Source organism: Neurospora tetrasperma (genome assembly GCF_000213175.1).
Source record: "Neurospora tetrasperma FGSC 2508 unplaced genomic scaffold NEUTE1scaffold_81, whole genome shotgun sequence".
Taxonomy (NCBI): Eukaryota; Fungi; Ascomycota; class Sordariomycetes; order Sordariales; family Sordariaceae; genus Neurospora; species Neurospora tetrasperma.
Genome location: NW_009799179.1, coordinates 7,178,310 through 7,200,676, shown reverse-complemented (window position 1 = coordinate 7,200,676; position 22,367 = coordinate 7,178,310). Strand labels below are relative to the sequence as shown.

At 51.0% G+C, this 22,367-nt stretch overlaps 8 protein-coding genes across 8 annotated transcripts; 3 read left to right on the top strand and 5 right to left on the bottom strand.

The window, feature by feature from the left end:
- Positions 1-4,304: 4,304 nt before the first annotated feature.
- Positions 4,305-7,203, bottom strand: NEUTE1DRAFT_106082 (uncharacterized protein; the record flags this gene model as incomplete). Its single annotated transcript, XM_009858465.1, has 5 exons — positions 4,305-4,834; positions 4,890-4,971; positions 5,022-5,145; positions 5,213-6,580; positions 7,115-7,203. 5 exons carry the CDS (start codon positions 7,201-7,203, stop codon positions 4,305-4,307), a joined length of 2,193 nt encoding a protein of 730 aa, XP_009856767.1.
- Positions 7,204-7,523: 320 nt separating this feature from the next.
- Positions 7,524-8,944, bottom strand: NEUTE1DRAFT_73486 (uncharacterized protein; the record flags this gene model as incomplete). Its single annotated transcript, XM_009858464.1, has 3 exons — positions 7,524-7,719; positions 7,789-8,854; positions 8,922-8,944. The coding sequence occupies 3 exons, from the start codon at positions 8,942-8,944 to the stop codon at positions 7,699-7,701; spliced, it is 1,110 nt and encodes a 369-aa protein (XP_009856766.1).
- A 434-nt stretch (positions 8,945-9,378) lies between these two features.
- NEUTE1DRAFT_114995 (uncharacterized protein) lies at positions 9,379-10,096 on the top strand (the record flags this gene model as incomplete). Its single annotated transcript, XM_009858463.1, has 3 exons — positions 9,379-9,522; positions 9,616-9,728; positions 9,838-10,096. The coding sequence occupies 3 exons, from the start codon at positions 9,379-9,381 to the stop codon at positions 10,094-10,096; spliced, it is 516 nt and encodes a 171-aa protein (XP_009856765.1).
- Positions 10,097-10,455: 359 nt separating this feature from the next.
- On the bottom strand, positions 10,456-11,162 carry NEUTE1DRAFT_126526 (uncharacterized protein; the record flags this gene model as incomplete). The annotated part of the gene is made up of 3 exons (XM_009858462.1): positions 10,456-10,859; positions 10,963-11,036; positions 11,129-11,162. 3 exons carry the CDS (start codon positions 11,160-11,162, stop codon positions 10,719-10,721), a joined length of 249 nt encoding a protein of 82 aa, XP_009856764.1.
- Positions 11,163-11,862: 700 nt separating this feature from the next.
- NEUTE1DRAFT_150529 (uncharacterized protein) lies at positions 11,863-15,114 on the bottom strand (the record flags this gene model as incomplete). The annotated part of the gene is made up of 3 exons (XM_009858460.1): positions 11,863-13,720; positions 13,784-14,218; positions 14,274-15,114. 3 exons carry the CDS (start codon positions 15,112-15,114, stop codon positions 11,970-11,972), a joined length of 3,027 nt encoding a protein of 1,008 aa, XP_009856762.1.
- Positions 15,115-15,663: 549 nt separating this feature from the next.
- Positions 15,664-17,546, top strand: NEUTE1DRAFT_133618 (NEDD8-activating enzyme E1 catalytic subunit; the record flags this gene model as incomplete). Its single annotated transcript, XM_009858459.1, has 4 exons — positions 15,664-15,784; positions 15,885-16,073; positions 16,132-16,211; positions 16,270-17,546. The coding sequence occupies 4 exons, from the start codon at positions 15,741-15,743 to the stop codon at positions 17,343-17,345; spliced, it is 1,389 nt and encodes a 462-aa protein (XP_009856761.1).
- A 75-nt stretch (positions 17,547-17,621) lies between these two features.
- Positions 17,622-19,142, bottom strand: NEUTE1DRAFT_92173 (DNA-directed RNA polymerases I and III 40 kDa polypeptide; the record flags this gene model as incomplete). Its single annotated transcript, XM_009858457.1, has 2 exons — positions 17,622-18,975; positions 19,065-19,142. The coding sequence occupies 2 exons, from the start codon at positions 19,140-19,142 to the stop codon at positions 17,917-17,919; spliced, it is 1,137 nt and encodes a 378-aa protein (XP_009856759.1).
- Positions 19,143-20,099: 957 nt separating this feature from the next.
- NEUTE1DRAFT_119090 (NADH/ubiquinone oxidoreductase) lies at positions 20,100-22,314 on the top strand (the record flags this gene model as incomplete). The annotated part of the gene is made up of 3 exons (XM_009858456.1): positions 20,100-21,048; positions 21,201-21,942; positions 22,012-22,314. 3 exons carry the CDS (start codon positions 20,371-20,373, stop codon positions 22,026-22,028), a joined length of 1,437 nt encoding a protein of 478 aa, XP_009856758.1.
- Positions 22,315-22,367: the final 53 nt, after the last annotated feature.

Below are 22,367 nucleotides of genomic sequence, written 5' to 3'. Positions count from 1 at the left end.
TGCTAGCGGACCATTGGAGACTGCGGGGGCTCAGCGTCCGACGCTAACATTTAAACTTGCACTAAAGTGAGCCAAGTGGGTCGTTGCCGGTCGACGTCACGGCCCCCCGGCTATGGCTACACCCCATGTCGAGACGTTTGCGGGGTAAAAAAGCACGAATTTGAGTGGCTGGAACTGCCGTCACTGAATCACACCAAGTTGAACTGATCTGCCATGGGTTATCGTAACCATGGACCGTGGCTTCCTGTCTTTTCGCCTCCTGCCAAGCAGCTCTGTCACAGGTGTTTCACCTGGAATGTTCTGCGAGGCAAGTACGGATTGGCATGGAAGCAATGTCAAGTTGGGCGTCCTCCTGCAGTGCTCTCCGATGGACGGTTCATCCGCCATCATCGGATATCAATCAGCTTGGGGCAGGGGACCGCGCTGGTGCTCTTTCCATGAACCCATGCGGTCATTTATCCTTGTGAATAAGTCGGCTCCCTAAGCAGGGTCTACATATCGTCGAACCTGTGTTCCTGTCCATACTTGTATGCGGCTTCCGTTTGGCCATTCCGTTCAAGGGAAATTGTCAGAGGTCTATCTGGAAGCTGCGCCCGTACACTACACCATAACAACCCAACTGCAGATCGCTGGGATTTCTGTACACTAGAGGTACAGTACTCTTCTTCTTCTCAACAACTAATACCACACATCCCTGAAATACATCATTTTAATCATCTTGGACTGTCAGCATGGACACTGGGGTTCCATCTTCTGGCGGAGATCCGCTCCGCCTGGTGGCTGCTTCTTCGTTCTCATGATGGTGTGGTCTTTGCATCCTCCTTCGCCAGCTTCCGCTCAAGCTTCTCAATCCGGCCTGGAATTCTACACTGACGGGATCCCCCAACATCCTGCCAAGTGAGCCGGCTTTGGTCTTCTTGCTGTACCAGCGTTACACGGAAGGAACCTCTTATGCAGTATGCCAATTCCATGCCGCCAATCCCATCATCTTGACAGAGGTTTCCCTAAAGATCCACACCAACATTGTACGCCGGTAGACATCATGCATGATACCCCCTTTCTAACCAGCCAATTGGCCCCTCAAACGGGAGGCCAAGGTCGTCAAAGGGATCTGAGAGATCTGGCCGACCTCGCTTACCAGGTAACCCTCCGCTCCCATGTACATCCGCCCATCACATCTGCAATAAAAGACAGATTGGCGAGGCGGCCATGCTCCTAACAACCATCACAAGCTGTGTTCCACCTTCACTGGTTCGTTGTGGCAACCTAGCCTCGATTGTATGTATGCGGCACACCACTATAACTAGACCCGCGTTCGCTCAGTTTCTGGCCTTGACACCCATGCCTGCCATTCAATTTCTCTCCAAGTTACGAATTTCGTTTGGTGTAACCCCGGCGATGGAGTCGAGAAACCCTGGCCTACCCAAGCTCTCTCTGGCACACAAATTGCGAGTTTAATGTGGCGAATTATCGGCCACCGTAATGTCCTCGGGCAGAATTCCTCGTATGTCGTCATGATTCATCTAAGTATCTCCAGCGGCAATGACACTGAATTGCGCATGTTGATATCACATTCCCCGGTTGATGAGGACGACGAGCCATGTGCAAAATAAGCCCAACGTGAATCAACAAAACAAAAAAAACACAAAAAGTAACAGCGTAGTGTAGAAGCCTAGTCTAGTGTCAAAAAGTGGCGACGAGTCAACCCCTGGCACGTTGACCAAATAGGAGAAAGCTCTTACACACCTTGTTTCTTATTGCGGCAAGCTGTCTTACTGAACATGGTTCCGTCATATTCATCCCTATTTTCCTTCATCCTGCCCCTGGCTTTACATTGTTTCTCAGATTCGTTCACCTCTTCACATGCATTATCACACGGCACAGCCTCAGCATATCCCTGTGGTGGTTGCCCAACGCTGCCTCTAGTCTCAATCCGGCCCGGGTAGATGCACGACTGTGAGCAGAATAACCGCTGTTAGCGTAGTAGTCTCTCCAACTTCCCGCTTGTCTCGTTCGAGAAACCACCTTTTCTCGCCTGTCTGGGTCTTGGATGGGCCGATGTTTAGACCGCTCTGGCGAGTGAGTTCCAATACCAGGTCCACAATCAATAAACCTGAAATGAAAAGGAACAAGAGATAGGCGGAAAATACCGTCCTCAATATATCCCGCTGCGGCCCCATGAAGCTTGCCAAGTGCCCCTTCCAAACAGACTTGGATGGCCTCAAGTACATGTGTTCGTTAATCAAGCTATAGGAATGAATTGTAGATGTCTACACGGTTTGTCTTACTTAAGGGAAAATCGTCCAAGGTTAAGATCAGATAAGAGGGGAAAATAGCAGAAAGACACTAAAAAAGATAGAAAGTAAAGATTGGGAAATCTGAAATCTGTAGCTGTTAATACATTCTTCTAGCATTCTTTCAGACATTTCTTACTTTTCTTCTTAATAACCGCGAGTTTCTTTTCTCATATAAAAAATCATCTCTTCCATATACGCTACACGCTCTGTAGTCATTCATTCATCCGATATTTACCTATGTCTAATTCGAAATTCAAACTCAACAGTAAGTGGCAACCTAAGTAGACCCCAGTATTCAACTAAGCATAACAACAATCTGCATCCGGGACTGTCTGGTACATTGTGAGATAGTAATGCTGCATCTGAGTATGTATACAGATAGTTAGGTACATAACGCTGTTTGTAACATAATTGGAGCATTGTTCTTTCTGTTCAGTGCCTAGTCAGTTCATTATAATCAAGTCCGTGGAAAAAGGGAGTGACCAAGTTATGAGAAGGTCTTCTTCTTGCAACATTACTCTCCAGGTGACATGAAGATTGAAAGGCCCATCAGAAATACCTTGTTAAGAGCACGCTGGATTTGATTATGTTTTGTGTGATGGGCGTTTGTGAAAATACATCTATTCTTATTTTTGCCTTTCCGATTCTGTGGTACGCTAGTGTCTCAGTGGTAGGAAGATGGGGGTTTTTTTTTCCGTGATTGGATAACACTACCTAACTTTGTTCGAGTCAAAACGAACTATTATAATGACAGTGCTGATGAGGCCACTTCTTGCAATTTACGTTTAGATCTTCTTCACTCTGATGTTGCGGAATCAGGAACAAGAAAACACATAACAGAGAATGAATGGAATCTTAAGTCAGCCAGATGCTTCTTTTTCTGTAAGCTCGAACGAAAGCTGAGGAAGTGGTGCCTCTTCATGAGTAGCAGGAAAGACGAAGAAGAGATACTTAGGTTCTATCTTGGAAACAAGAGTTTGACGCCATATTCGACTTGCCCACATGGGCGAATTCCATACCTAAGGTGCGTTGTGTCCGTTGAAAACATAGCGCTACAAATCACAAGAGCTATAAGAACGAAGCGTGAGACTGCCTGGACAGGTCTCACCTGGTACCAGTGTCAAGATCCTCTCCGGTACCATCAGGCTTCTACTCCTCCAGAAGGGGGAAAGAAAAAGGAAATGGAGCCACTACCTTTATAATAGCAATTCGATAACATTACCATTTGGTTTGGCACATGGACTATCTCATGATAGAAACAAGTCTCGCGTAATCAAAAGTATGATGATATCTGCATCCAATATGGCTGGTGATACAATGTGTCAAGTGCAAAGGGCGCCTCTGAGGGAGGACGGTCCCCATCATTGCAGCAGAGAACCTACCATAGATGCCGTGAGTATCAACAAAGTAAAGATACTGGCAGTGTATATGAGTCGCGTTTTCCTTGAATGCATTTGGAGTCCTGTCCCGGTCATGTTATCCCGCTCAGTTTTTCCCTCTGGTTCGGAAGGAACTTGAGGGAAATTCACAGTTTCAACTGTCATACTCGGCCTTAAAGAGACCCGAGGTTGTAAATGCTGAAAAGAACACTGGCAGAGATTTTCACCACACGAGTCACCGTATACACTGGCACTGGCATATGTAGGAAGAACGGAAGAAATTTGTTTACAGAGTGTCACGAGACGCAAAACGGGTTGCCAAGTCCAGTCCTTTCTTTCGCCAAACAATTTTTAGACATTACATAGCCATTTGACTTGCGTCAGAATTTCTTTGTTGTCCCAACCATGCCATGATTTCCATCCTCTCGCTGAATCCTAGTTTAACGCCGTTTGACCTTGACAAAGATCATCCAATGCACCTTTCATGAAATGCCAAACTCCTTTCTCCGACCAACACTGTAAACCTCTAATGAGTCCACTTCAGTAAAGCAAATCGATATGGTGAACTTCCGCCTTCTCCAGAAGACCTGGTGCTCCTCGTAACCACAACCCGATCACAAACTCCGCTTCACACCCCCACAAAAAACGCGTCCTCCTCCCTCCAAAACTGTATCAGCCCACTCTCCTCCCACTGCGGCGCTTCATGATTTCTAAACGCCTTGCTAAACACAAGACGTACATGGTAGACATCCTTCATCAGCCCCCACATCGCGAACCGCAGCGGCAGCATCTCGTCCGCGCAGAACTTGGTCTGCGTGTACACGTGAAAATCGTAGAGAGTCTGCATGGCGATGCGGAATGGACGATAAAAGTTCGCTAGTTCGTCATCGGTGACGAATGAAATAAGGCAGTCCCATTCTTGGAAAGGTGTGCCGTCTTCACGTGCTTTATTCGCGTAGTCTTGGATGTATCCGTCGGCGTCGTCGAAGAAGCGCCTGATGCCTTGAATGGCTTTTTGGAGGTTGGATAGGGCAACGTCGCGCAGCAAGGGGAAGTCGGTTTCGACGCCGGCGAGGTAGGCCATAGTGTTGTTTAGGATGATGCCCCCGTCGAGGGTGTTATCTTCGGAGGGCTTGAATCGTTCTCCCTCCATGGTGCCTGCAAGTGGGGTTTGTATTAGTTTTATTGATGTTGGAAAAGGGACTGAACTTACCCTTGTCATAGATGAAGGCCAATACATTGGCCATCCGGTCCGGGGTCGTGTACGTGCACATGTAGTGGGTTTTGGAGCCGTCCTGAAGAGCTTGTTAGTATTTCACACGTAGAGATAGTACAAGATACTTACAGGCAGTACTGTAGCCAGTTCTTTCAAAGTGCTTTGCTCTCGGGCGAGCATTTGGCGATGAGCAAGGAATGGCCTATGTCCGCAATCGATCCTGACATCCCAATCACGGGGCCCCCTCCACAAGCTTTATCAGTCGGGGTTAGTTACACAAATTTCGGGAAATGCGCAGCCACGGGGCATGGGAGACTTACTTGATCTCCTTTCGGTCGTGCTGCTTGATGTATTCAGCGATTCGCCGCTGTTGGTTGATGGCTTCCGGCCACAATCCCTCTTCGCCTGGTTCATCGCAGTGGATGGCGAAATCTGCTGATCCGAGAAAATTGGAGGATCGATTGGGGGTTGCTGCTGTTTTGGTCCATTGCTCGGCGTCAAGAGCGCGGCAACGACGCCCGTACCCATAAGGATTACCCATTGTTGGTAAGGAGCTTTTGGAAAGATTATGAAGAATATGTCCGTGATGGTTGTATTGAGGGTGTTTAGCAAAACCTGTTGCAAAGCTGGTCGACGGCGACTGGCCAAACTGATAGCGAGCGGCGAGTGTGGGAGACTGGTTGTGAAGAGAATGGGAAGAGTTTTCGAAACTAGGGAAAGTTGTGCTCCGTTGTCTTGGTCTTATAGTAGTAGGAGAGCGCCAGTTTTGGGCACCCCAAGCTGCGGCCTTCGGCTTGGTTGGAGCATTCCGTATGCATGGTAATACTTTGACTGGGCTTCGTCCGCGGGGCGATTCGACGTGGAATTTTTTTCCTTGGTTTTGTCCACCAACAGCTGCATCTCCGCATGCATTCTTGCTGCGTGTGCTTTCCTTGCTGTGTCCGCCACCTTGAGGCGCTATCGAACATCGCTCGATTGTAGAAACACTCTTCTTCTCCGGTTCCTGACTTTCCTTGGACGCCTTTTGGTGGTGAGGAGTGTGCTGTGCCTTGATAGTCGAATCTGACGTTGCCGCTTTCGTTTCTGGATGAGGATTTCCTTTCTTCTTTTTCTTCTTCGGACTTTTCTTATGAGTCTTCTGAGTATTCTTTTCCGGGCTCTTCTGAGGATTCTTCTGCCCACCTATCGGCGCGCTCTTCTGCGGAATTTTCTGGGGACCTTTTTCAAGCTCTTGATGTGCAGTCATCTCCCCTCCTGCCTTCTGCAAATCCACCTGCGGTCCTTGCTTTTCCTTCTTCTTAACCACCAAAGTGGATATTCTTTCACCAGTTACAGCTTGAGCGTAAGATATTGGAGCCAGTTTGACTTTAGCCACGGACTGTGAGAGCTGCGGGTAAAACTCTCGTGACGGGGCGGTTATAGAATTCGTATGCAGAGTAGACTTTGCTTGCTCTGGCTGCTTGAAAATAGGCACTGCTGGTGGGGGTTGCTGCACAGTTGGCTTCGAAGGAACAGATGTGACCGAAGGTTTGAGAGGGGCTGCGGCCTTCAGGGACGGAGTCGGAGTCGGAGGGGGCGTCGGCTTGACCTCTTTTCGTGCGCCTTGGTCCCCCCGGAGAGCGCCTGCATACGATAGTGGCTGAAGCCGCGCTGATTGGGTTTTCTTCTCCATCACCGACGACGATGACCTGCGGACGATGGGTTAAAATCAGAGTTGATTTCGAGGTAGCCACCAGATGTTGCCCTGCGGGAAATGTGAATATGCGGCCAACGGTGGTTGGTGCTAAGGATAGCGAAGAAGGTGGGGGAAAGAAGTAGTCAGCTGGGCGTTGCGATATCGAAGATGGGTGAATATCGGGTGAGTGAAGGGTGAGTGAAGGGCGAGAGGTGCCAACTGGAAAGTGGTCCTCAAAGGCGGATGTAATTTTTAGTTCCCTAAAACCAACAACCAACTGCAAATCATGGCCTCAGCAGCCATGGGCAAAAACACAAAGGTGATCGTCCTTATTGTAGAATCTAGGTTTTGCGAAGAAAGCGGAGAGGTATGGTGGATGTCCTGTCGTTGGATTTCGTTGTCGCGAACAAACTTCCTCCGCACGAAAGAGACGAGGTTCCTGACGCAAGGCGACAGACAGTGAGTGTCACTGTCCGCAACCAGTTCGCGTTCGAAGCCCGAAGTACTGATTAACCGGCGCAATGGAGCCGCAGCGAGCAGGTGCTACCATTCTTCCGCATTTTTATTTTGTATATCTTTCTTTATCGTTGAGCATCGCTTCGCCTGGGCCTCTGGAACGCTAGAGGCACCAGGCATATCTGATCTAACATGAGGAAATTCTTCAAATCTTTGATTGCTAAGAATAATAGAACATGGGCGTAGAGAAGATCGCGCAAGTATCATACCAGGAAGTAGATTCATCATTTGGTCTGATGTTATGGGCACAATCGACCCACCTTCGTCTCCCCAAGCATCCTGCCGGGCGTCGACGAGCAGTTCGGTCTCGACTCGAATGCCACGACAGCCGAGGTACTTCGAGAATGGAAGTGCGGGTGTCAAGGAGCCGCGATATATATCAACATATATTGCGCAGAGGGATCACGATTCAGGATGACGGGCGAAGGAGCTGGCGGTTCTGATCGAGTCATGACAATGGTATCTTCAATTCAATTTCATTAGACAAGACAAAGCTGCTATGATGTGTGTGAGGAATTGGGGTCAAAAGCAACGCTAAATCGATCATGAGGTGTGGAACAAAAGAAACTAGTACGCAGCATAGAAGGCTTCCCAACCGACCACATCAATTCTTTTCTATGACTTGATCATGAAAATCTGCAAACATAGACAAAGTTAGTGATTACATTCATGAACGGGGGGTTTTACCAGAGTTGATGTACTGACCTGGTTGAGAGCAGCGCTGTCCGTGAAAGCCATCTTTTTCTGCGCAATGAACCTTTGCCTAGCCAAGAATCGGGTTGAAGATGTAACAGTAGGCGTAGAAGTGCCGCTTCCACCTGGTGTGCTCGTCTCTGTTTCAGCACCGTCTTTCATCCTCTTCTGAGCTTTCGATTTGCTGTCTTCACTTTCTGTGGCAGAGTCTGATAGCTCCTTTTCCTTGCGCTTCTTCTCTTTCTTATCCTTCTTCTTGTCTTTCTTCTCCTTCTTCTCCCTCTTCTTGTCCTTTTTCGGCTTCTTGGTCTCCGTAGCAGACGATTCTACGTCATCTGAAGAGTTCTCTTCAGACTGTTTCGCGTCTTTCAGCTTCTTCTTGTCCTTCTTGTCCTTCTTTTCTTTCTGGTCCTTCTTCTCCTTTTTGTCCTTCCTCTCCTTCTTCTTTGACCTAGAGGACTCGCTGTCTGTTTCGGCTTCGGTGTCGGTCTTCCGCTTTTTCACTTTCTTGTCCTTCTTTTCTTCCTTCTCGTCTTCCTCGTCGCTGTCCGCCTTCCTCTTCTTGGATTTGCGTTTTGTGGGCTCGGCGTCCTTGGTGTCCTGAGAGGGAACTGTCTCCACTTGTTGGTCGACAGTATCGCTCTGTGGTACGCCGTCCTCTTCCGTCACTTTTTCCTTGACCACGTCACCAACCAACCAGCCGCCTCTGACAAAGCGGATCGTTCCAATCTTTTGTTCCAGATAGTGGTTGCGCATGTGATTCTCGCGCTTCTGCTTCTCGGCTTCCAGAACATCCTCACTCTTGCCGTTCAGTCGCCCGAGGAGATGTTGAAAATCAAAGAGGCCGGTGCACTCGTCGCCATTGTTTCGTTTCGCGCCGAGACCGAGGTTGTCGTCCTTGAGCGTGACCTTGATGTGTGACGAGCTGGCTTCCGTGTGATGTACGGCATGCGCAGCATCTTTGGCGCCCAGGAACTCGCCGGGCTGCCAACCTTGGGCGCGAAGGATTTTTTGGCCGAAAGTGGTTTCGTTACGGGACCATTTCGTGTTGTTGGGATCGGTTCCCAACTTGCGCTTGCTATTGAAGTTTCGCGATTAGCACGCAGTAAACAAAAGGAGCACAGCCACTCAAGATATGCGCTCACTTCTTGGCAGCGGCGAGGCCCATGGTTGCTCGACGTCGTTGACGAGGCTCTCAGCTTGTGTGCTGAGTCGTCAAAGGTCAATGGGCTTGGTGTACAACTGAACTTTCGGAAATCGGGGCGCCCTGTCTGTGCTACGGCATTCAATTTTTTGGCGGGGGCCTTGCGATCCCATCAAAGATCTGCCAGCTTTCACCGCCCGAAAATTCCACATAGTTCAGGAACTACGGTTCGTTGCTGCAGGGGAGGTGCCTGTCACTTGCTCCTTCCAGATGTATTTATGGAGAAACACACTTGCCTGCCGACTTCCGGGGACATCAATCGATCGAGAGATTTGGACGAACTTCCTTCTGTTCATCTGACACTCCTCTTTCTCGAGTTGTCAACTATGATTCAGTCTTTGACCCAATACTAGAACTGTTTCGAATGCTAAGTTCAAGGGAAACATCCTGGAGCAAACATGGCACCCTCGGCGAGCACCGCCAAGTCCAGGCCAAGAAAGTCGACTAACACCGTACTTGACGATTCTGGTTCCGACGACGACTACCAAGCATACAATCTGCGACTCCAGGAAGCCAGCGCGGCTAGAGCACGTCTCAAAAAGGTATGAACATCAATCAGCAACCACGAGCAAAAATCCGGTTCCTGTGAACAAAAACATTCATTTAGTTCACTTCTTGATTTCTTTTGATTTCAGGCGAGAGAAGAGCGTGATAAGAAACGCAAGGCCTTGCTCTCAGCCTACCAAGACGCGCTCACGTCCATCCAAGACCGCGTAAGAAAATCAGTTTCCAAGTATCATGATCTCCAGTAAGTTGAACCGGTAGACCGCTCAGTTTGTCCCAACGGCGCATTCTCTCAAATAAAATTTCGCCCTTCCACTGTTGTTCTAATTCTGGTTTATCCATGGTACTTGCAGCTCAGCCATGCACATCTCCCGTCTGTTAAGACTCAAGGAAGCAGTAGAAGCCAGCGATCAAAAGCAGACCGCCATTGCCAAGAAGCTGGCCGATGTGCAGCGCATCATGAGCAACCACAGTATCCAGCTCTGCGCCTTGTACGAGGGTCGTCAAAAAGACTTGGCTACTATGTTACCCCATGCCAAGCCTGAGAAGCCTGCGGAGGATGGCGCTGCTGCTGCTGCTACTTCTGAGGTGGACAGGTCGTCGGGCCAGTAGCTGCTGCCTGAGGGTGCGCAGGGATTCATGGTCTCGAAGGAAGCTTCGTCAAAGTCGGCGGCTGCTGATGGTGGAGATTGGTATGAGGGAGGAGTGGGAGGCTGCTAAAGCTTTGTGCTGAACTCGATGATGGTGACAATAAATTCGTCACTGTGTGTTGGGTGGTCGCATTTGACGGGCACAGTATTCTCGGATGGTAATCTCGTATGCTCTGGATTGGGAAAAGAGAACAAGTAGAACAGAGTGAGAACTGCTACAATCAGCAAGACAAGATAGTTCGTACACCACCGGGCTTAGCTAAAGGCCATGGAGATCGCCACAAGATCGATTTCCCGGCGGCGTGTGAAGAAACGTAGGAACGTAGCAAGGACCGTATAAGCTCCAGCAATCCATATTCGAGGCCGTCTCTCTCTCCTCTCCTTTTCTATGTTGTAGTTGTACAAATGTATGCCGTGGTCAGATTTGAGAAGCATGAGAACGCCGCTTGGGGGTGCTGCCGCAGCACGGGTGTGGTTATAGTAGTATTATACATGGATATTGTGTTAAAGACTCGTCATGTCGTCGGTCATTACTGCTGTTGCTGCTGGTCGCTCGCTCAACTCGATGGCAACGAAGGTTACATTTAGACCTTGAAGCCGAAACCAGCCATGCAGGCGCGGTACTGGTCTATCGTCGACACGCAGTCCTTCTGGGGGTCATCGGACTTGGAGAAAAGCATGCAATCATCGCGCTTGGCCTTCTCTTCCTTGCACACGCAGCAGGGCTGTTTTTTTGTATTTGTTTTTGTTTAGTTTTTGTTTCTCAGTATTGTCGTTTGCGTACAGCTTTCGGTGAGCTAGCTGGTTCATCGGGGGTCGGAGGCGCACCTTGGGCTTCGCGGGAGCATCACTGGAAGGAGTCGCAATTTGCGCCGGAGCGGCGGCAAGGGTGCCGCCGGAAGCTGTAGTAAATAAGCGCATTGATGGTTAGTCACCGCGGACAGCGAGAGCGCTTTATGCCGAAACAGTCTGTTGGTTATGCAAAGGTACTTACGAAGGGCGGTAAGGGAAAAGCTTTGGGAGGCCATGGTGAATGATAGTATGTTATGTTGAATGGAAACAAGCAAAAGAACAAGGAGCGAGCTGTTGTTGTGCAGGATTTCAACAACAACCGACGTCCCTCAGAATATTTCGATGAATGGTACGTACCAATTGATTTGTCAATGTTGCTTTGAAACCTTCCACAGCCGACCGTCCGGTGCTACCGGGCCATTTTAGCGCTGCATGGGTACATGCCCCAATACCCGCACGCCAAGCCGGTTGGCGTCAGTACTGCATAGTAGATCCATAAGTCACCTGATCACCCCAATCGTCACCCGTAAGGGAAGTGTTTTACGTGAAATAAGACAATTCATTATGTACTTGCTGAATACTTTCAGACAGTGCCCCTGGCTCAGTGGTTGAGTGATGTTAGATGGTGGTCCTGCTTGATTGCATCTTGCTAAGTGGCCCAGGGTCCCGATGAGGTGAAGTTTCCAGTTTGAATCCTGGCTCAGTCCTTCCATAGAGGTACAATCTTTTTGCGCATATTCACTGCTGCTCATCTTGTTATGGAAGCATCGATCCTCCCGTCGCCAGAGCATCTGAATTCCTTTTATCTATTCATTTTACCTTGGTTGCAGGATTACACTCCCGTAGAGTTGATCGATCGAGGTTATGAAGGCTTCGACTGCAGGGTCGCAGGAAATCCGTAGGGGTAACAAACAACACAGCCCTTCAATTTCTATTGTAAGACAGTCTTATATCCACCTAGACCACCACACCTCTCGAATCCTCCATCCTCTCCGCCCTTTTCTTAGGCCTCTCAAGCCGCCCAACAAATAAAAGCCCATCCTTCATAACCCAATCAAATCCCCTACCATCATCAATCTATACTTCTCCACCCCTTCCCTCAACCTCACCAGAACCCCCGCAGCCAACATCTTCGTCCTTTCCTCCTCCCCGCCCTCATCACCACCTCTCAGCCCTTCAAACACACCCGCAACCCATCCCTCCGTCTCCACCACCTCCCTCCCCAACTCCTGACAAACATCCCTCATCCGGTCCTCATTCACATCCAGCAGTGTCAACAAGCCAAACAAGATCGCCTGCGTGATGCCGACGTCTCCCACAGCTTGTGCGCGCACGCTCGTGCTTAGCAGCAGCCGCCACAGCTCTCCTGTCATCTGTGGAAGAGCGAGGGTACTCGGCCCCGCGGCGTGGAGCAAGAGGGCGAGGGTCTTGAGATAGAGGGCTAGTAGGAACGGCTGGAACAGGATGCTGCGGATCCGGGACACTGATGAATGTAGCGCTGCTTGGAAGCGGGCCGTGAGAGGGTTGAAGAAGGACGTGGAGATGATGTGAGCAGTGGTGTTGGGAATGGCGCGGATGCGCGGCTTGGTGCGGGACTTGATTTTGATTTTGGGGTTACTGATGTGTTGTTCTTCTGATGTTGCTGCGTTATTGCTGTCGTCATGGTCGGGAAGACGGGACTTGAAGGTAGAGAGCTTCAGCACATCGGGCCCGGTGGCTGAGTCGGCAGCGGCTGCTGAAAGGGGCGCAAGGAAGCTCGACGTGATGGATGTTGCTACGCTTTCGAGCGCGTTGTGAGGCAGAGGCTTCAATGATGAGGAGGAGCTTTGGTAGGCATTTGAAGGGCCTTGGCTGATGAATAGCCTCTCTATCTTCTCTGGGAGGCTTTTAGAAGGGAAAGATGCAGCTGCTGCGTACTCGGATGTTTCGAACCCGGCAAGTTCATGGGCACTGAGACCCAAGACGGTGAGGATCAAAGATCTCTGAGACACCGAGTAGTCACCGTCAAAGAAGGTCTTCGCGAACCACGGGCCCATGAGCTGGGGCTGCGTAACGACGATGGCAATCATTGCTTGCAGTCGCAAGTCGTTAAATTTGTCCATCTCAAACTTATCCTGGAGACCGACGAGTAAAGATGCGAGTTCCTCGGCGTGATCAGTAACCTCTGTGCCATAATTCGCCTTTCGTCGGATGAGCGTTGGGGCGGTAACGAGTGCAAGCTTCTGGCGATCATAATCATCGGTGTCGCGGAGATACCTGATGAGATCTCTAATATAAACTGGTGCCTTTGCCTTGTCTCTCCTGACCAATTCTGGATCGTCATCCGAGTCTTCGGCATCTGAGTCGGGCTTCCTATACCCAACAACATCATCCTGCTCGCTAAGGCTCTCATCGCTCAGTTCTTCGATGATAAAACCTTGGGTCCGAGGCTGTGTTGGTGCTGGCTTGTGGGAAGGTCTCTTGGAGCTCGTCCTTTTTTGTGTAAGCTCTTGAGGATTGAGTAGCGGATCCCATGAGCCAAGTGTGTCCTGTATCAAAACAAGACTCTTGTACCACTTTCCATCTGGCACCTCCATTTCTTCGACTTGGAAGTTCAGGCGTTTATCACCCTTATCAACGAGACTGGAAAGCCCTTCGCCAATAACCATGCCCAGAAAACGAGCCCTCTGATTTGATGACGATAGCCTGTTGGAGATGGCATTTAGCCATGGGCTTGATCTCATTAGCAGTGTGAGTTTCAAGGGCGAGACCTTGTGGACGTATCCAGCGCTCAGGAGCAGCACCTGCGCATGCACTTTGAAACCGTTAGTTACGCTCAAGAAGAGGAAGAAAACACCATTTTCAAGCTAGAGCCAACCTTCTTGTTGCACTATAGGAGAGTGCTTGATGTATAGCTGATCTCCAATCTGGGCAATACTTTTCTCAAGCACACTGACGATTGAGTCTCTATCCTGAGAGACGACTGCCACCACCGCTCGTCGGATACCAATAGAGTCGCCAAGTCCAGCGCCAGACGAACCTGTTAGCCACTCAACGAGGTAGGCTATTCTCTCCGGATCATTCTTTGTAATTGCGCTGATTGCACCGGCCACTGCGGATATCATTTTATTGCTGCCTTCGGTATCACTCGTGCCTAGCCGATTAAGATAGTCCTCGGCGAAGGTCTTCAGCACCGAAAAGAGAACTTTACGCTGCTCGCTTCGAGGAACATTGCCCAGCAGGAGCCCAAAGCGCTCATTGTCAGCCCCTTGAGCAATTAGCAACCTGGTAAGGACACATTTCATGGCCGTATCTGCCTCCAAGTCAGTCATGGTTTGAGAAGCCAGAGCTATTGGCGAATGTCTTACCCGAGTGCCCTAGTCGTAGAGCCTTCAAAAACAACTCGGAACAAAGCTTCGTCTCATCTGATGTCGGCGAGGTTAGTTGCCACTTGACGATATTTTGGCTCAACCACTTGGTATATTCTGGCCCATTTGCTAGCCAGATGTTGTTAACGTCGATTTCCGCCTTGTGCCCCTTTGCATGTTCAATAGCCTCTGCGGTCAGTGAAATGATCCGACCACTGCCAAAGGTCGAAAGCAATTCTTGCGAGAGCATTCTGGTGTTGAGGTTCCCGTTCAGTGTTCTTGTAGCTGACTTCCAAATGCCACGTATGGAATCATTGCCTTTTAGTAACAGGCATACCAGGTTGAGAAGGACTGCCAGATTGATTGCGATGTCCGGTCGCTTGGACTTGCCATCGCCGGATTTTGCTTCTTGTAACCATGCCCTCAGACGCACAATAATGGCATTGACCCCTGTCAGACTGCGAAGACAAGCTAGCAAGAGTCCCAAGGCCGAAGACTTGGTTTCATGGGAGTCTTCGTTTAGCAAAGTCCAATAGTTCGGGACGATTTCTGACACCAGCACCTGAACTAGCTTTGCGGTCATAGGACTTGGTTCCTTGATGCTGAATGTGGACCCGGCTAAATCCTCATGGCTGAGGAATCGCAAAGTAGCGACGAGCTGGTCGTAGTTAGGTTCATGTCGTAAAACCTCGAGGGCTTCCTCGGGCGAGTTCAAGGACCTCTGACCAGGAGATTGGTTCGGCTTTACTGTTTCCTTTTTGAGGCCAACTTCCTGGAGCAGAGGTTCGTTGGGGTTCGCACTCAGGCGGGAGGTGCTGATGGGCGTCAAGAGGCCGTTCATCTCAGATATCTGTAATGATGTCAGTTGGTGATAAGTACTTTGGAATACACAGGCTGAGCTTGAAGTGATATTCAAACCCCGGAACGTTACCTACCTCTATCGTTTGACCGATCGAAAGAGGACGGAATTGGAAGGAAAGTGGAAATTCCGTTTCGTATCGACGACATTTCACTGTAGTTACCTGCGTCAAACGGAAAGCAACAGGAGGGGATGATGGCGTCGGTGTTGCTGCTAAGTGGGCCGCTAAGTGCTAACTGATCCGTTGTGCAGGTAGTCGTCCCTTCCCTGTAGGGGCCCTGAACTGCACTTTCGGGCACTCTCCGTTGCCGCTGTTGGTAACCTACAGGGTCTCCTTTAACAGGGCGGCAGGAGCTATCCACTCACCATCTCCGAACCTGAAGTCCGGGCCCGCCCGCAAGTGGAACTATGGAAGCTTCCCTCCTCCAGTTCCGTTTGTTTGTTGTCCCGTCAACTCACCCCTCGTATTGTACATTCAACCTGCAACAATTTCGTTGTGAGCCGCGACTAATCAGCAAATATCATCACTAGCATTTCTCATCCTACCCGCCGGCCTCCCCTTTTATTATTTCACCAGCGAAGTCTCCCCTTGTAGCCATAAACTAGTCATGTCAAGTCCAGAAGTACTCCCAGACTCCGAAGCCAAAAGATGGTAGGTGTTACGCGCTCTCGATCGTAACTCAAGAACACCCCCTGGATTTCATATCTTCAGGGCATGAGTCCCAGCAGCTAACCCGCCACCTTTACCATAGGAAGTATCTCAACAATGTCCGAACACGGCCAGGCGCATTCGTGGATCCGGAAGAGTTTGATGGCTCAACGGTAGTAGAGAACATGAACAAAATCAAGATCTTGCAAGTCATCCTTTCAACTGGCAGTACACCAAGTGTATGCGTATATCAACCTATTCAAGCAGAAGCTGATACCTTTTCCAGAGTCATGTTAGTCTCAGCTTAATGATTTGACGGGTCATAGTTATGAGAACTAACGGCAAGGTAGCGGAGCTGGAGGACTGGGTTGTGAGATCCTTAAGAACCTCGCCCTTTCCGGGTTCAAGGACATTTCCGTCATCGACATGGGTCGGTTGTCCTCTATAGATATATCGCCATGTCAATGATAGCTGACCTGGAAGCCTAGATACGATCGACATCTCCAACCTTAACCGCCAGTTTCTCTTCCGTCATGCGGACGTAGGGAAATTCAAAGCCGAAGTAGCTGCCAAGTTCGTTGAGAGAAGAGTTAAAGGCGTTAAGATCACGCCATATAACTGCAAGATACAGGACTTCGATGAAGACTTCTACCAGCAGTTCCAGATTGTAGTCTGCGGACTGGACAGCATCGAGGCACGCCGATGGATCAACGCCACCTTGGTCAACATGGCGAATTGTGAAAACCCTGATAGCATGAAACCCCTCATCGACGGCGGCACCGAGGGCTTCAAGGGCCAAGCCCGCGTTATCCTACCGACCATGGGCTCTTGTATCGAGTGCCAGCTGGACATGCACGCTCCCCGAGCCGCCGTTCCTCTTTGCACACTTGCCAGCATCCCCCGCCAGCCGGAACACTGCATCGAATGGGCGCACGTCATCGCTTGGGACAAGGAGAAGCCGTTCCCGCAGCTCGACAAGGACGACCCGGAGCACATCACCTGGCTCTATCAGAAAGCCCTCGAGCGAGCAAAGGAGTTCAACATATCGGGCATCACTTACTCTCTGACGCAAGGCGTGGTGAAGAACATCATCCCGGCCATCGCGGCCACGAACTCGGTCATCGCCGCGGCCTGCTGCAACGAGGCACTCAAGATCGCATCCAGCTGTGCACCCTTTTTGGGCACCCCCGGCGAAGGCGAGCCTAACTATATGATGTATTCCGGTAACGACAGCATCTACACGTATACGTTTAAGCACGAGCAAAAGGAGGACTGCCCCGTGTGCGGCATGACGGCAAGGGTGCTCAAGGTCAACCCCAAGTGGACGCTCGAAGAGCTCATAGAGTCGTTCGCTACCCTTCCTGAGGCGCAACTGAAGAAGCCGTCGGTGCGGGCTGAGGGCAAGACGCTGTACATGCAGTTGCCCCCGAACTTGGAGGAGCAGACGCGGCCAAACTTGGAGAAGACACTTGAGCAGCTTGGGCTGACGGAAGGTACTGAGCTCGCCGTTACTGATCCAGCGTTTGTAGGCGTGGTGTTTAACTTCAGCCTCAAGTTTGCATGATGGTCCCCAGACATGAACGTATCATGATAACCTGGCCTGGTTTGCCTGGACTTTGTTTATGCTATTTAGAGGCTGGATTTGTGAATTACCTACAAGCGGGAGCGTTGCACAACACGCAGCGGGGAATGACCCGCAAGATGGCTATAGCGATGAGTTAGCACCCTATTCAATTGAGTAGATGTCAATACAAGATATGATTAACAGTGTGCTTCAGCAACATGCTACGCAGTACGTAGCCAAAAGACGTCATGTCAAACGAGGGGTATTGTGTTTGTGCAAGACAGTGTGGTTTATGACTCCTGTGCACCGACATGTCTATGATAATTAACAAGCAGAAACCATTAAACTAAAGCTGGCCACCAATCCCTAGCCTCCATGACGCCGTTCCAATGTTCTTTTGTATGGTTACAAGAGAGATGGGTATCCTCACGACCTGATCCGTGTGATTTTTCCTCTTTCCCTGTGTGATTCCACATGATGATCGCTCAAATTCTGTCTCAACCACCATACATAGAAATAACCTCACCTCTTCTTCGTGCTGTCTTGAATCCCCCTGCCCCTGGTGCAATGTTTACTGTACCATGTTCACCACCTGCTTCTCGAACCTCTTCGCCTTCTCCTTGAGGTGGGCGATCGATTCGAGGAAGATGGCGTCGCTTTCCCACTGCCCCGTGCTCTCCACCAGGTAAATGAAGTGATCCCTCCTTCGGCCCAGCTTGACCTTGTCCTTGAACTCGTCATGGCGCAAGCACTCTCTGCTGACGGTGTCACGCATGGCGTCCAGGACCACGGCCTTGAGCTCGCCCTCATGGCCCTCATATCCGCTACCCTTCTTCTTCGCCTCCTCCTTGGTGACCTTCTCCAGCCCGATGACGCCCTCGGGGAAGCACTTCTGGAATTTCTCGGCGTCGCGGCCCAGGATCGGCTCGAGAATGGTGATGGTCGGCATGAGGCGGTACGAGGCTGTGGCGACGGGGGAGAACTTGGCGTGATCGGACCCAACGCCCTTGTGCATGTGCATCGTCAGATCGATCTCCTGTCCCGGCCGCATCTTGGCGACGAGGATGTCGGGGTTCGTGGGCCGGATGGCGTTCTCGCCCGAGAAGTACTTGGCTTGCCGGCCCTTGGGCACGAACTTGATGTCCTTGGCGTAAACATGGGCGTTGTGGTAGAGCTCCTTGGGGTCCTTGCTGTCCGCCGGCGCGTTCTCGTTATTCTCGCACTTGACCTTGAGCTCGAGCTCGACCGTGTTGTAGTCGCACGGGGTCTCGCCCTTCTTGTACCACTTGAGGAAGTTGTGGAGGCCTTCCTTGCCGCCGGTGAACGGGATCAGGCCCAGGCGGTGGCCAAGAACTTCGTCCTGGATCACAGAGGTGTTGTTCCACATGAAAATGTCCTCGATGGCCAGCGTGGGGATGTCGGCAATCATGATACGGCGGAAGGCATTGGCGATAGAGGCGTCGACGCCAATGAGTGAAAATTGAGCCTCGTAAGGGTCGTTCTGGTGGAACTCTACGCGGACACTTTCGCGGAACTTTTCGATATCCCAGGAATGGTCCTCGCCGGGGTAGAAGCCGGGAAAGTCGGTGGATGTGACATTGGTGACAGTTTCCGCGTTGATATGGACAGTCTGCAGAAGAAAATGCCATCAGTTTCTCGTTGCATGCGCTGCGCAGCCTCGACTGATGACGATAGGCGGCAAGCCGGTGATTAACGTACGTTACGCTTCTCAACCTCTTCTGGGCTCGGGACCTTTGTCCTGACGGGCACGGCGGTCTGCTTCTTTGAGGATCCCATTGCGACGATATGTGTAAATAATGCTCTAGGTTGGCGGGGTTACCCTCTCGCTTTCACACGCAGGTCGGCACGCCGGGCAAAATCTTGGGAAAGAGAGCTCTGCGCTGTGCGACGGGCGATGGAGCGGCAGAATTTTTCCCACGAACGGGAACTTTTTGACCGCCTTTGCAGGAGCGCGGCTGATTGGTTGGCTGAGATCTTATCGCGTTGCAGGCAGTGGCGGAGAGGTTCAGGGACTGCCTGGCTCAACTTGATGCTCATGGGCCTCGGCGGAGACAATTGTGGACAGGACCGCAATGACTGGGACAAGGCCAACAGGGTACATGGCGGGCCATAACCTCTGTCAGGTTACCGTCGACTTCGACCATCGACGAAACCTGAGGCGAAGAGAGAACGCCGGATCTCCAATTACAAAGGGTTGCGCGGGTATGATGGAAGACACTTCGACTAGATATATCTGCATGTCGAGGGTATCAGTTCCAAATCCACAAACTTGTAGCTCTGGCGAGGGAAAGACATCAGGGCTTCGAATTCCATGTCCACATCGAGGTTTGTCGCGAGTAAGTGACATGTTGACTAACTCCACTCTTAACTCCAGCACATCTTGGAATCTCTGTGGTCATAAAGTTATAAGTGTGGACATGCTCTTCCATCCTCCTCTTCCTTTCTGCGAAAACCTCTCCCTAAAATGCCCAAATTCCAACTTACACTGCCTCGAGGCTGCCTAGCGAAGGACCGAGGCTTCTACGACCAGCCAATCAGATGACATATAGCGCGGCTGCCCTCCATGGGACCGCTTGGCGGCACGGCTGCCGGATAAATGCCTCGGCCGGCAACAGTCGAGACGGGAGCTTGCCCGCCGTGGGGGGAACGTTGTACCAGAAGAAGCTTGGTCTCTGACTGCTCAACTGATGGCTTTTGATTGGGTTGAATTTCACTGACCAACTGACGGCAACGATTTGAGGAGTTCGAAGCTGGGGCGTTGCCGCGGCCGTGGTCTGGGAAAGTCGACTGGACGTCAACTGAAGCATCTCCACCACCACCTTATTACTGCTATCACTAGCATCGCAAGCTCACTGCGAGCCATTGAACCGCCGGAGAAGAGGCCACATCCAGCGGCGAACCTCCTCCTCTTTGTCCTTCGTCGCTGTCAATCCTGCGAATCTATCCATCCCCGCTCCCTGACCTTCTGAGCAACCAAAAGCAAGCGGCAGTCCCACAAACAACAATGGCGATGACGTTGTTCCGACTCGCTGGGCGCAATGCCAAGCGCCATTGTATGCGCCAGAGCGCCCCCATCGCTAACAACCTCAACTCGACTCGCGCCTTTTCTGCCTCCGCTCTCAGACGGTATGCCGAGCCCAGCTACGAGGGCCAAGGAACCCGTCTGGTCCCTACCGGCGACGACTTTGCGCCCAACGACGATCTGTACGGCTTGGAGGCCTTGAAGGCAGACGGTGCCCCGAGAGCGCCTCCCCAGGATCATATCCTGGCCCGCAAGGTGCGGCACTACACGGTCAACTTCGGTCCCCAGCATCCGGCCGCTCACGGTGTGTTGCGCCTGATTCTCGAGCTAAAGGGTGAAGAGATTGTCCGTGCCGACCCCCACGTTGGCCTGCTGCATCGCGGCACCGAGAAGCTGTGCGAGTATAGGACCTACCTTCAGGCGCTCCCTTACTTTGACCGTCTTGACTACGTCTCCATGATGACCAACGAGCAATGTTTCGCTCTGGCCGTTGAGAAGCTGCTCAACGTTGAGATCCCCGAGCGTGCCAAGTGGATTCGTACAATGTTCGCTGAGATTACCCGTATTCTCAACCATCTCATGTCTGTTCTGTCTCACGCCATGGACGTCGGCGCTCTCACGCCTTTCTTGTGGGGTTTTGAGGAAAGAGAGAAATTGATGGTAAGTGTTGATTTGTATTCTTCGTTAGATATCGGCGGTTTCTATTAGATGGGTATATGAAAATCAATGCGCGAAACTCTACGCGAAAGGATCTGGGAATACCATGCAGCACCCAACCCCAGCAGCTTAATCTAATATGTCAAAAACCTTAGGAATTCTACGAGCGAGTCTCTGGTGCCCGTCTCCATGCTGCCTACGTCCGCCCCGGAGGTGTCCACCAAGATATCCCTCTCGGCCTGCTCGATGACATTTACATGTGGGCCACGCAGTTTGGCGACCGCATCGACGAAACCGAGGAGATGCTTACGGACAACCGCATCTGGATAGACCGCCTGCGCGGCATCGGCGTAGTCTCTGCTGCCGACGCCCTGAACCTGTCCTTCACGGGCGTCATGCTCCGCGGTTCCGGCGTGCCATGGGACATCCGTAAGAGCCAGCCGTACGACGCCTACGACCAAGTCGAGTTCGACGTTCCCGTTGGCATCAACGGCGACTGCTACGACCGGTACCTGTGCCGCATGGAGGAGCTCCGTCAGTCACTCCGTATCATCCACCAGTGCCTTAACAAGATGCCCGCTGGTCCCGTCCGTGTCGAAGACTACAAGATCTCCCCGCCGCCCCGCTCCGCCATGAAGGAGAACATGGAGGCCCTCATCCACCACTTCTTGCTGTACACCAAGGGCTATGCCGTCCCGCCCGGTGACACCTACTCGGCCATCGAGGCCCCTAAGGGCGAAATGGGCGTCTATGTCGTCAGTGATGGTTCCGAGAGGCCGTATCGTGTGCACATCCGCGCTCCCGGCTTTGCTCATCTGGGTGGCTTTGACCACTTGTCGAGGGGCCACATGTTGGCTGATGCTGTGGCCGTTATCGGCACAATGGATTTGGTGTTTGGTAAGTTTCAACTCTCTTCTTTGAAATTTCAAGTGGTTTAGTAGTTAACCCTTTTATTCCTACTTCCAGGTGAGGTCGATCGGTAATGTTGAAGCTCTCCGGCTGCAAACTTTGTGACATGGAACGCAACGCATGGGATATATTTTTTGATGAATGAAGCACAGCAACTGCAGATATTGAAATGAGCGGATAAGCAGGCCGCGCGCGATGTTTTACCTTTAAAGAACGCCTAAAGGAGAAACAGTACTTTGGGTTTTGCTGATAAAGGTGGGACGTTTTGACTTCTTCTCTTATCCCCTGGCAAAACGGAACAGGAAACATAGATAGATGCAGACTAGACCAGCAACAGAAGAAGAATAGCCATTTCAGTCGTCGGGTCTTCAAAAGAAAGACTGAAGTGAAAGGATACTATGCTTTGGTCTTTT